At 48.0% G+C, this 13,708-nt stretch overlaps 1 protein-coding gene across 1 annotated transcript in view; it reads left to right on the top strand.

Annotated features, from left to right (window-relative positions):
- Nucleotides 1-13,708, top strand: part of LOC106813168 (Down syndrome cell adhesion molecule-like protein Dscam2) — a 38,222-nt gene that overhangs the window by 19,751 nt on the left and 4,763 nt on the right. The window contains exons 6-8 of the mRNA XM_014817237.1: nt 961-1,125; nt 5,112-5,267; nt 6,311-6,450. Of these exons, the coding sequence (XP_014672723.1) occupies nt 961-1,125; nt 5,112-5,267; nt 6,311-6,450 (461 nt within the window). The remainder of the gene's footprint in view (nt 1-960; nt 1,126-5,111; nt 5,268-6,310; nt 6,451-13,708) is intronic.

Here is a 13,708-nt window from a genome sequence, read left to right as displayed (position 1 = left end):
AGAGAGCGAGAGAGATAGAGCGAGTGAGAGAGAAAGGAAAGCGAGCAGGGGAAACACATTATCTGAGATCGAGAGGAGAGAGAGTGAAGGAAGAGAGACACCGTGAAAGAAAGAGGGAGACAGAAAAGAGAGAGAAAGAAACTGAAAGCGGGAGAGTGAAAGAGCGAGCTAGAGAGAGGGGGTGGAGCGCAAGAAAGAGAGAGAGAGAGAATCAGAGAGAGAGAGAGAGAGAAGAGAGGAGAGAGAGAGAGCGAGAGAGAAGAGAAGAGAGAGAGGAGAGAGAGAGATAAGTGAGAGAGAGAGAGGAGAGAGACGAGAGAGAGATGAGAGTGAAGAGAGAGATGAGAAGACGAAGAGAGAGATAGAGAGAGAGAGGAGAGATAGAGAGAGATAGAGAAGAGACGAGAGAGAATATGACAGACGAGAGAGAAGAGAGAGAGAAGAGAGGAGGTGAAGAGAGAGAGAGAGAGAGAGAGAGAGAGGGAGAGGGAGCAGAGGGAGAAAGGGAGAGAAAGAAGCAGATAGATAAATAGAAACAGGTAGGAACAAAGAGCGACAGGAGGATCGTTGTGGATTGTCGATCTGTACGCATGCGGTTACGGCTGTACGCACGTATAGTAGCTTGATATATTATGGCAAGTATACATCTATAATCTGAGTTTGTCCTGCAGTTACAGCTGACTGTGAGTTTGTCTTGCAGTTCCCAGCTGACTGTGAGTTTGTCTTGCAGTTCCCAGCTGACTGTGAGTTTGTCCTGCAGTTCCCAGCTGACTGTGAGTTTGTCTTACAGTTCCCAGCTGACTGTGAGTTGTCTTGCAGTTCCCCAGCTGACTGTGAGTTTGTCTTACAGTTCCCAGCTGACTGTGACTGTCTGCAGTTCCAGCTGATGTGAGTTTGTCTGCAGTTCCAGTGGACTGTGACTTGTCTTAACCACTTCACTGACTTGAGTTTGTCTTGCAGTTCCCCAGCGCTCCCCCTCAGGGAGTTCAGTGCTAGTGATGAGCTCCCGCAGCATCACCGTGGAGTGGTTCCCCGCCGCCCCTTCCGAGAGCCTACACGGAATCCTGCAGGGCTACAAGATCATCTACCGCCCAGCGACACCGCACGACGACGACGTTGACGATGGTAAGCGTCGTCGCTGTAACCATGGCGACGATATCGGCAGGGCCGTAGCTAGCATGGGGTGCAAGGAGGATTGCCCCCCCCCGGAGAAATGTAGATACAATACATGGTCAATGGCGGTCACCTTCCCAGAACACACTACGCATGTGTCTTTGCCCCCTTCAGGCGAAAAGGGTTAGCTACGCTCCTGCATAAAGCGACCGGAATCACTGTTGTTCACTCTGTTTCAGTAGGTTCTTTCTGTACATTGTTGTCATCCCGGTTTTTCCCTTAGGCGCATATCGGTTTAGCTCCGTGAGCATTTTCCTGGTTTCCCCGTCGGTTTTCCCTGAGGGGGTTCATGTTGTTAGCTCCTAGAGATCCCTGTCATCCCTCGTCGGGAAACTGTGTGTGCGACTGCGCAGAAACAAGAGTTTCTGATTCAAGTAACAATAACGTGCCGGGGGTTGAAACTGTCAGATTCCCATCCATGAATCCTCCTCGCTTATTGTATATGTAATCATGGGAAATAACCGATTTATTGCTGAGTTGGTTCGCGCCTGCCAGCTAGACCGCAGAGTGCTTCATGTTTCAGTGGTTTCTTCTGCTGCTGTTGCTACTGCTGCTGCTGCTGTTACTGCTGCTGCTGCCTGCTGCTGCCTGCTGCTGCTGCTTTTGTTGACTGCTGCTGATTGCTGACTACTTTTTCTTTCTGCCTTGCTGCCTTAGCTTCTGTGTTGTTGTTTTGGCGTGCTGCCTGCTGCTGCTGCTCGGCTTTTTGTGTTGTTGATGCTGCCCTGTGCCGTGCCCTGTTGTCCTGCTGCTGGCATGCTTCGTTGTGCTCTGCTTTTGTGTTGTTGTTGATGCTGCCTGCTACTACTACTGCTGTGCTGCTGCCTGCCCTGCTACTAACTACTGCTGTGCGTTGCTGCTAACTGCTGCTTCTACCGCTGCTTCTGTTGTTGTTGCTGCTGCTACTGCTGCTGCTACTTCTTTTTCTTCTGATGCTGCTACTGCTTCTGTTATAAAATATCAGTGTTTAAGCAATCTGAGAGCATTATAGTCAATTATGATTTTATGACAATATAAGAAACTGCTGCACAATTAAGCCACAGTTCACAAAGAAAATTAGGCTTTTAATCAAGTTTAAAAATTAGACCATATACAATGAAAACGAGCGATGAACGTTACATATTTCCGCACGTGTATATATAATATTCCCTCTACATAATCAACATCAAAAGATTAGACATCACAATTGTAAATAAAATATTAAAGCATCCAAAATTGCGGAATATATGCACACATAGATTACCAATATATATATAGTGCTTATTTCTTAGAATACACAACATTTCACCAGAATAACATTATTTTTTATATAAACTATACACGTATACATATATATCTACATCAACATCACCAAATTACCTTACACTTTCAGAAGGTAAATAAAAACAGATAGCGCCAAACAAAAAAATAAGCGTGTGCTTTCCGCCGTCGACGCACGTCCCTAGATTATTAGGACGACCGCTAAACTTTCCCCCCCAAAAAAGGTTTTTAATTTGAAATTCTGACAGACAAAACTTGAGATTTTACTACAACACGTTCTGGACATTGGGTCTTACTCAACTTATCCCTACATATACACCATTTATAGCATGCATCAGAGGATATTAGGAAAACCGAAATAATAAAAAATTAAAAAATATCCGCCTACTTACCACCCTACTTTTGTTATCGAATGCAATTAAAGATACACACCTATTTTTGGCCTTATGGTACAAGAGCTAATAACACTTAACAGGACGAGCTATTATAATAGCAGGCGCGGGGGCCACGAACTTCAGGATATTGTTTCACTAGCCCCAGAGGGCTGGTAACATGCAATTTTACCAGCAGCATAATTTACCAGCCCTCACAAATTTGTTTCGTAAATCAAATTGTCATTTTCCACGCTCTGCATCTCTCGATTTCAAGATTTGTAAATGTGATTAATTTATGGCTGAATCCTTCAGCGTAAAAAGTAATGTAGGCTACTTACTCATTAAGGCCTATTAATGCTATTGAATAAAAACTGTATGGTGCTCCGCCCATTAAAATGCTGAAACTACCGGCTCGGAGCGGCCGGTGTTTTGCCATAATGTTACTGGTCCTCCCCTTACCCCCTAAAACGCCCGCAGCCGAACACCTCAGAGTCAGACGTGCGCAGCCCAGCGGGCGGTGAAAAGAGGGGCGGGGGCCGAAACATTCATATACATCACCAGAGGCGCGAAGAGGCAGTAGCGGACCAGTCAAAACATCAATTCGTACTATTTCTTATTTAATTTATTGACTTGCCAAAAAACCAACGAATATCAATCGGATTGTCCAGGTAACTCTTAACATCTGAGAGCAAGTATAATTACGTCCGTAAATGAGCGCGCGCAAATACGCAGAATAGATTTGAGGGCCGGAGCACAGGAAGATGACGGAAATTCCGCGCTGGCCATGGCTGAGTCAAAACAGTCTCGAAACCGGCGAGTAGTGTAGCCTTATCAAACAACTGTCAGTAGTTTATCGACACTTCCTTGTGAACTGACATATATGTTTCTCTCCAGAACACTTAACCAAACAACACTTCAATCAACACCCCTTCGATTTTTAAAGGAGCTACCCCCACATTGACGAAAATGACATACGGTCTCCAATCTGGGACATCAGTCTCTATCCTTTTGTTGCGTGGTACGTGATGTCGCTGCTTGCTGCTGCTGTGTTTGCTGTTTGGTGGGTGCTGATGTGCTGCCTGTAACCCCACCAACTGTGTGACTAACGTCAATACACCGGTATTCTAACCCTAGCAAATACCCGTTTCCATGGAGCTAGGTGCTGTAGCTGCTGGTTAGTGGTGTGATGCTGCCTGCTGCTGCTGCTGCTGTGCTGCTGCTGCTTGTCGTTCGGGTGTGGTGGTGATGCTGCTGCTGCTGCTGCTGCTGCTACTGTTGGTGGTGGTGATGCTGCTGCTACTGTTGGTGATGCTGCTGCTGCTGCTGCTGCTGGTGTTGGTGGTAGTGCTGGCGGTGATGTAAACATAGCATTAGGTACAGTGAGTGTAGAAGCTCGTCGTGGTTTAAGCTGGGTTTAACAGTCCGCAGGGGAAGCAATCTTCTTTTCTTCCGGGGCGCAGCGACGCCAGATTGGATCGCACTTAACACCTAATCACACCCCACTCACGTGCAGTTCGTCTTTAATTAAAGTGGATGGAGCTGTGGCTGAGGCGACGATGACGATGACGACTAAGCCATTCCCGTCTCCGGCAATTCTCGGCGGCTCGACAATTTATTCTAAATTCTCGTTCGCGTGAGAGAGTTGAGACGCAGCGTTTTAATTTTCTGTTGGCCGAAGCGCGGATCCTTGTCACCGACAATTAAGCTGCTAATCTACATCGGCCTATAATCGTGTTCTACTAGCGGTCTGTCGGTTTGTTAAGCGTTGTCAAGCGACGATGTACTGGCAGTTATTATATGACGTTTAGTTTATGCGCGTTTGTCTGCGGATGGAATCGTTACATATTCGCACGCGCGCGCGACAACCTCTCGTCTTAATCAACGACACGAATCGAAGACTGCATTCATCTATGAATTCCGTTTTCGATTTTGCCCCCCCCCCCCACACACACACACATACACTCCCGTCACCCGGTCACCCTAACCGCACCACAGCCTTGTGTACTGTGTGAGGGATCCACTCCTCACTATTAACTCTATGGTTATCCTGTGCTCCACTAGCGTAGCCGAAATACTATAACCAGCCGGAAAGTGCTACAGATGTAATCATGCAGGATCTAGTGAATAATAATAGATCTATTCTTATTCTAATTTCTATGCTTATTTTACTGTTCTATTATTCTATTCTATTCTTATTCTATTATTCTTCTATGATTATTCGATTATTATTCTATTAGATCTACTATTATTCTCTCCTGATGTAATGGATAGACTGGAACTAGCTCCCACTGTCTGTTTCCACAGGCGGTCCCTATGAGAAGGTGCAGTCGACGACGAGTTTGTCGGCGACCATCTACAGCCTGCGCAAGTTCACCAACTACAGTGTGGAGGTGCTGGGATACAGCCGGGTCGGCGATGGCGTGCCCAGCCGACCGTTCTACGTCAGGACGCTGGAGGATGGTGAGACAGCCAGCATGAGATATATATATATATGTGGAGAGAGAGAGAGAGAGGGGAGCGGGGGAAGGGTAGAGGTGTGGAGGTGCTGGGATACAGCCGTGTCGGCGACGGCGTGCCCAGCCAACCGTTCTACGTCAGGACGCTGGAGGATGGTGAGACAGCCAATGGGAGAGAGGGAGTAAAGAGAGAGAGAGAGAGAGAGAGAGAGAGAGAGGAGAGAGATGGAGTGAGAGAGAAAGAGGGCGAGGGGGAGAGAGAGTAGCGAGATAGAGGGAGAGAGGGGGATAGATATGAAGAGAGAAAGAGAGAGGGGGAATGAGTGAGAGAGAGAGGGATCGAGAGAGGGGGAGCAAGAGAGAGGGGGAGTGAGAGAGAGAGAGAGCGTAAGTGTATGCGTATGTGTTCGCATAAATGTATGCGTGCGTGCATGAGTGAATGTGTGCGTGCGTGCATGAGTTAATGTGTGCGTGCGTACTAGATTGCGTGCATGCATACTAGCACGCATGCATGCATGTGTGTGTATGCATGCTAGCGTACATGTGTGAGTGCATGCGTGTGTGCGTGACGAGCGTAATACGCTCTACATGAGCCACGCAAACGTCATTTGCTAAAATGAAGTTTGTGGAAGATAATTCACGTGGGATTTCTGTTGTTTTTCGAAAAATCGAGAATAACTACCAATAATGCGCGAATATTAATATGGAAATTACGAGGGTAAGCAGACAAAGATGAGATATATTTAGGGAGACAGAGAGATAGAGAGGAAGGGAGGGAGAGAGAGAGATAGAGAAAAAGAGAGGGGGAAGGGAGAGAGAGAGATTATGTGCGAGAGAGAGTTTGGTTTGTTTCTCACAATTCCACAATTCGTTATATAATTATAATATCATATTAGCTATTTATTATCTATAATCATTATATTGTATCATCTACCTATTATATATATATGTATACATATATATATATATATATAATAACATTATTCATGTATTCTATGACCCCGTTTCCCCCACGGTCTCTCACTGCGTGACTCCATCGTGTTTCAGTGCCAGAAGCGCCCGCGGCAATCAAAGCTCTGGTCTCGGCTGACCACTCGATCATGGTATCGTGGCTCCCTCCAGTAGCTGCCAACGGCATCATCACGAAGTACACGCTCTATATGCGATATTGGAACGACGGCAAAGAGGTAAGGCAACACGCAGGCGCGTTACGCTTAAAATTCTAGATCGCTATACGATGCAGATATTGACTGGTTATCGATCACACGGCACGGGCGATGCGAAGATTTGATCAGGTGAAGTTTACGGAATTCGACACGTTCGTCATTTTGTATCGTTTTTTTCCCATTTTCGGTTGTAGTCGAATGAGAAAACTTGGAGAGAAGGATTGAGACGTGTCAGTCTATGTTTTATAATAATTTCTTAGTCATGGTGAAAGTTGTCGTTCATCGATTTCCGTAATATCTCTGACCGGATCTCCGCAATTTAGCCGAGCCCATGTATGAATGGTCTGTAGGCAGTACAATATTCGAGACACCTACATGTGTGCGTGTGTGTCGGTGGGTTGCCGGACAGTACGATTGCTTGTTCATATTTATAATGCTATCGTCCTAACACTAACCGCACTATCCTGAACCAAAAACGTATATATACGTAACTATTTATACGAAGGTTTAACACGCTATAGCTAGTACGTACTGCGTAGTTAGTGTCAGGACCCCAACACTAACTCATAAAGATGTTCTTGTGATGAATCCCTCTCACACACCTTACCCGGTAGAAATCCAATTCACATTGACGGGTGCTACCTAGTCTGTGACCATTGTCGCGGTGTTTAGGGGTATGTGGTCGTTAATCTGGTTCGTGGCTGCTCCGGTGGCATGCCTGCTTGCGCACGTCAGTCACTTCTCAAAACGTGGAGACAGACTAGGTATCGCCATGGTAATTAGTTTGCTGCGACCCTAGTAGCTAATCAAGTCACCGTATGCTCATGTGTCTGCACCTGTTCGTGTGTAGACTAACGCGATAATAATCGTGATATTAATCGAGTTAGCGTGGTGGTAATCGTGTGGTGCTAACATCGGTGATTGGCGGGTTAACACCTATCAAATCGTTGAACTCGTGTGATTGTTTTCTCGACATATATTGTCATCACTTCTCTGCAAGATTTCGTCAGAATATATATATATATATATATATATAATCAATCGATCTGTTCTGACGATTCCCGGCCGTATATTTACCTTTGTTTTGAAAGCAGACGAGGGTGCACAAATATAAGAGGCTGATCAACCACGCAACGAGCCACTGTATGTATCTCCCGCTTCTTAGCTTGGCTAGTTATGTATGTAACCTCCTCACGTGCATGCCGCTGCATGTTAGCCTGCTCTAGGAGTGACCAGGTGTACTGCTCCTGATCAGTCCGTGAACATGGACAGTTCCCTGTAGTGCGGGAGCAAAGGGGGCCCACACACGCGGATGGAGCTACACAGTCTTAGCCCGCGACGCCAAGAACTCTACGCACGTTGAGTTTCACGTCGTAAGGAGTCCTGACACTGCGTTAACCATGAGAAACGTTTGTGGCCTTTCTCGCGAGAAGGTAACTTGTAGTTAGCTGCATGTACGTGTGAGCTTAAATGCCTAGCATAGCAGTAGCGTAACGTGTAGTGATAGCTGCAGTTGTGTGTCGCATATATATATAGTTATATACATCGTCGGGTGATGTCTCCTGTTTAAACAGTTGTGTGTCGCATATATATACATCGTCGGGTGATGTCTCCTGTTTAAACAGTTGCTGGGTGTGGACGGCGCAGTCGCATACACGCGATATCACGATGATTGGAAGGGATTTCAGTGATTGATATTAAAACAATACCACTCATGTAGTAATGCATACATTTACGCTCATGTTTTTGGGTGCACACACTCCCTGTCTGCACTGGCACAGATATCCACCCCCCACTGCGGCACGAGCATACGCACTCTCCGCTCCCTTTTCGAGCACCCTATCCACGCACACACTACATGCCACACAGCACACCAGCGCACACGCAACATTCACTCTCCTCTCTCTTGATCTCTCAATACAGCACATGACGCCGCACGCACGAGACACTCTCGTCTCAATGCACACACAACGCGACCCCAGGTACTCGCAAACGCAAATTCGTGTCTGGTGATTTTGTAGTTATTTAGGTTATTTACTGGTCCGGATAGTGGTATCAGCACGGCGGATGCCGACGTTATAGCATAGGGCTTGAATTACGTTTGCTTCGCGGCTTAACCAACCGCGTCGACTGCCCGTAATCACCGATCACAGACTTCGATGTCGAAAAAAAGGGGTAAAGTGTCACACTTCTTCGCGGAAAAATTTCAATGATACGTTATTTTCAATCGCGCACAGCCGCCTGATAATATTGCGCGCCGGAATCCCTCGACATCGTCCGCATGCAACTGCTCTCGACTCCACGATCGTAACATTCGGCACACCTGGTAATTCCACTGTCGGACTAAATAGCCAGTGCGCAACGGCGGTTGTTCGTGCAACCGCGAATCATTTTTGTCTGGCTGCGGCGATTAGGGATTACTGTGGTGGTTAGGAACAGCGGGCCGTGACCTTGGATGCGTTAATGGCTCGCCTTCTAATGCTGCGTTGGTCGCCGCTGTAACCGGGTGTAGAGCTATAGCAATATTGTGCCTGTGCATGTGGCTTGCAGGCCAATCGCTAATCCTATCACACTTATACGCCGTCTTCTCGGGAGCGGGGATGCGCATGCTCTTCATATAGCAAATAGATTAAAGAAGAGTTGAGAAGAGTGCAGATATATATATTTATATATTAGCGATGAAGTTTGTATAGAGAAGAGGGAAAGAGAAGAAAAAAGATAAGGATACGGAGATGGAGCAGAGAGAGAGAGAGGAGAGGCAGAGAAGAGAAGAGAGAGAGAGATACCCCACCCGACTGATGCAGAGTAAGAGAGAGAAGAGAGAGAGGAGAGACGAGAGCGACGAGAGAGAGACGCGACGAAGAGATAGAGGAGAGAGCCGGAGAGAGCAGGAGAGGAGAGAGAGAGATGGAGAAGAGAGCAGAGAGAGAAGCGAGTGAGAGACGAGATGAGATGAGAGAAGAGAGAGCAGGAGCGCAGAGCAAGGAGACGCGAGAGAAAAGAGAGAGAGAGAGTTCCGAAGACGAGATCGAAGAGAGAGAGACACACATAATGCATATTTATCAGATGTGAGCGTGCATAAAGTTTGTTTTCAGCAGAAACTGCTGGTGCAGAGTAACTAACGGTAAATTCCCATTCTTTGCTGACTAATAGGCGCTTTCTGTAAGACCGCTGTAGCGAACGACGTATAATACAAGGCAGTTCGTGCAGCTCGGGCGGACCATGCGTGATTCTGTGGCAAAATACTTTTACATACCAAATGCTAACACATTCGATCGAGGCAAGAAGTCATTATGATACCATTGATCTTAGCAACTATGTAACTTCAAAAACGCATATTATACACATACACCCTCACAACATACAAAGCTCTAAACCTTAACTCCTCCGAAACACTCAGCTCCAACGGTCCGTTAAGCTCTAAACCCCTAACCACTCAACACGCTAGAGCCACAACAGTAAGCCCCTAGTAACCCTAACACTAGCACAACCCTGACCCCTAACCTGAACACCTACAACAAACCCAACCTAACACTAGCAGCATAACCCTCTAACCCCTCGACCCTGACCAGCCTTGTACTGGGACACCAGAGTACCTCCACTCACCGTAACCGTTAAGTAAACCGTCTTGACAGATCTTCCTGCCCGTCTAACAACAATCGTATGTCCGAGACAGATAGTATTCAAGCCAGAAATCAAAAGAATCACGCCGGGACTCATCTACGACTGCCGAACATTCTTCTCGCCCAGGATCCAAAGGATTGCTCACAACCGAGTGCGCGATTCACAAGTCAGCTATAGACTCGCCCACTATCGGGCGACTGTCTGCCTCAATACAAAAATCATTGAATCCTCGGCATGCATCTGAATTTTAAGGACGGGGACGAGTGCGATGCCCGACTCAGATTGACGCTGGCGCCGGTGAGTAGACCTCACGTATGGGAAGCGGAATAATCTGCGCCAGGGATACAGAAAGCTAACATGGAGCTGTCAGGAGTGACAGCTGTGACGTTGACGGAGGCGAGGGAAGAGGAGCACGTGGACTTGCACTAATCACGAGGACCAGCAGTGATCGGCTATGGGTGACCGTTCAGCATGACTCGTAGGCAACATCCGAGTATGGTGACGATCACCCAGGAACAGCGTAAGAACAACATCGGTTATGTGACTTCGACGAGACGTGTACCATGTCATCGGTAGTGACGTACACCAGCAACGGTCGGTAGCAAACATCGTATGAGGCAGAGAATGACTGTCACATGTAAGAGCAGGAGACGCGTAGCAAATCAATCTGTGAATGTACAGTCCAGCAGACTTGCCGCTAGCATTACATTCGTATGTAGCAGTCCCCGACAAGGACGTGTGGTCGCATGAGATATCGGTTATCGCGATGACGCGTATCAACAGGCGGAGACAACGGTGAGACGTAGGGATCCAAACCATGGGCATGCGGATATGAGGGCGGAGACTGCCACGGGGCACCACGACGTGACGAGGGAAGTGTTCCTGCCGGTGCTCAAGCGGGTATAGAGGAGACGAAGATGGGGAGAAGCGAGCAGAGGCGATGTAAGACGCTCGGTGACGTGTCAAGGGATTATTGGGCGCGAACTCGGAAGCAGGTGCGGGTGGGTGCCGAGGCGTAGGCAACACAATCTAGATGAATGATGATCGTCAGCAGACGTGTAGCAGTATCGGTATAGTGGTACGTCACACGGGACGTTAGCAGTACATCGTATGTGACGCTCAAACCACGAAGCGCGTAGAAACAATCTGGTGGTTTGACGTCACAGCAGAACGCGTATCTAACACTGCAGCTGGTATGACGGTCACATGACAACGTAGGCACAGCAATCGTGGCTGACGTCACACTCAGGAACGCGTAGGCAATCATCGGTATGTAGACCAGCAGGAAGGCACCGTGTAGCAACATCTGGTATGTGAACGTCAGCAGACTATGGATGAAAAGCGAACCAGCAAGCATCTAGTATGTGACGTCACAGTAGTAACGTGTAGGCAATCTATCGTAATAGTGAGCGTCAGCATCAGAAACCGGACTAGCGAAACCATCGGTATGTGACGTGGCAGCAAGAATCAAGACCGGCCGTAGCAAAACCAATGCCGGGTAAAAAATGTGATCATCATCGGGTCGACGCGTAGCAGGACATCGGCTGGGGTGACTGTCAAGCAAAGACAGAGCGTAGCAACATAGCGGTGGAGGCGACGTCACCATAGACGCGTAAGCAATACATCGTGCTGACGTCACCAGAACGGGCGTAGCAAACGATCTGTATGTGACCGTCACAGGGTATCCGATATGATGCAAAATCGGGTATGTGACCGTCCGAACCGACGGCGGTGAAGCAGACAATCGGTATGGTGCACCGTCCACACAGACGGCATAATTGGAAAGCGTGTAGCAAACAATGCGTATGTGACGTCAAGACCGCGTATAAAAAAATTCAAACATCTGTATGTGACGTGCACAGACTAATCAGGACGACGTAGGCAAACATCTGTATAGTGACGTCACAGACGCGCTAGACAAACAATACTGTATAGTGACTGTCACATCAAGTACGCGTAAGGCAACATACTGTAAGTGATCGGTCACGAGACCGCATAGCCAACATCTGGTATGTGAGCTGATCACAACGACGCGTAGCCAGCCATCGTAATCTAGCGTGTCCACAGACCGCGTAGCAATCCATGCAGTAATGTGACGTCAACAACAGACCGTAGGGCAACAGTCGGTGGGGTGACGTACACACAAGACTGCGTAGGTGCCAAAATACATCGGTGGGTGAATCGTTCAGCCAGATCCGGCGTAGGGCAGACATCGGTGGGCTGACGTCACAGGACTGCGTAGCAAACAGTCTGTAGTGTGACGTCCACCAGGAACGCCTGTAGCAACATCGTGTAATGTTGACGTGCAACAACGACGCCGTAGAGCAAGCATCTCGTCAGTGTGACGGCTTTCAGCAGACGCGTAGCAACATCGTCTAGTGTAACGTCACATGGGACGCGGTGCTCAACATCGGTGGGGCTTGACGTCACAACAGCAAGGCACGCGTAGCAATCATCTGCCCGGGTATGCTGACGGCACAGGAGCCATTAAAGCTTAAGCAAGCATCGGCTAATGTGACGTCAAACACACCTACACCCCCAGCAGACAGCGTAGCGAACCTCTGTAAAAATGTGACGTCGAGCATGACGCCGTAGCAACATCAGGTGGGCTGACCGGCACATCCCCGCCAGGACCACGTAAGGCCAACAACGGTGATTGGACGTGCACCAGGACGCGTAGCAACATCTGTATGTGACCTTAGTCACAGAGCGCGTATCAAGACATGCGGGTATGTGATGCGTCCAGTCCAGACTGCCGTAGCAACATTCAGGTAATGTGACAGTCAACAGGCAGACGCGTAGCAACAATCGGGGGTGATGCTGAAATCTTCACACGTACCGCGTAGTCAAAGCATCGGTAATTGACGGTCACAAGCAGATGTGTATTAGCAACATCTGTTTAATGTGAAGCGTCACACATCAGATGCGATTAGCAAACATCCGGTATGCTGGAACGTCATCACAGATGGCGTAGCAACATCTTATGTGACGGTCATCATCCAGACAGCGTGAGCATAACATCAGTGGGCTGCGGTCAGACACGAAGACGCGATAGCAACATCAGGTATGTGACGTCACACGAGGTGGTAAGCAAGCATCTAGTATGTAGAGCGTCAACACAGGATCGTAGCAACATCTGGCTTATGTGACGTCACCACAGATGACGCTATGCAAACATCTTGTATGTGAGTGCAACCAGGCAAAACGGCGAGCAAGCATCAGTTGGGGTCGAAGTCGTACAAAAACAGAAACGCGTAGCAACATCGCGGTAGTTGGTGAACGATGCACAAGCAGGGACAGGCGATAGACAAGCACGCGGTCGGGTAACATTGCAAAAAGAAACTGTAGCAAGCAATTGAGTGGGTGACCGGTCACAATCAGAATGGTCGATAGCAACATGCTGTATGTGAGAGTCACATTACAGACGCCGTAAATGCAACAATGCGGGTATGTGACAGTCAAAGCCACTACAGTATGAGACGTAAGCAACATCCGGTGCATGTTGACGTCACATGGACGGGCCGTAGCAAACCAATGCGGTGGTTGACCGTCACAGAGACGCGTAAAGCAAACAATCTGGTGGGACGTCTGACAGACGGCCAGTTAAAGCTACAGCAAATCGGTAATGTGACATCACAGCTGCGTAAGCAAATCG

This window comes from Priapulus caudatus, unplaced genomic scaffold (assembly GCF_000485595.1).
Source record: "Priapulus caudatus unplaced genomic scaffold, Priapulus_caudatus-5.0.1 Scaffold732, whole genome shotgun sequence".
Lineage (NCBI taxonomy): Eukaryota > Metazoa > Priapulida > Priapulimorpha > Priapulimorphida > Priapulidae > Priapulus > Priapulus caudatus.
This window is presented reverse-complemented; position numbering and strand designations above follow the sequence as displayed.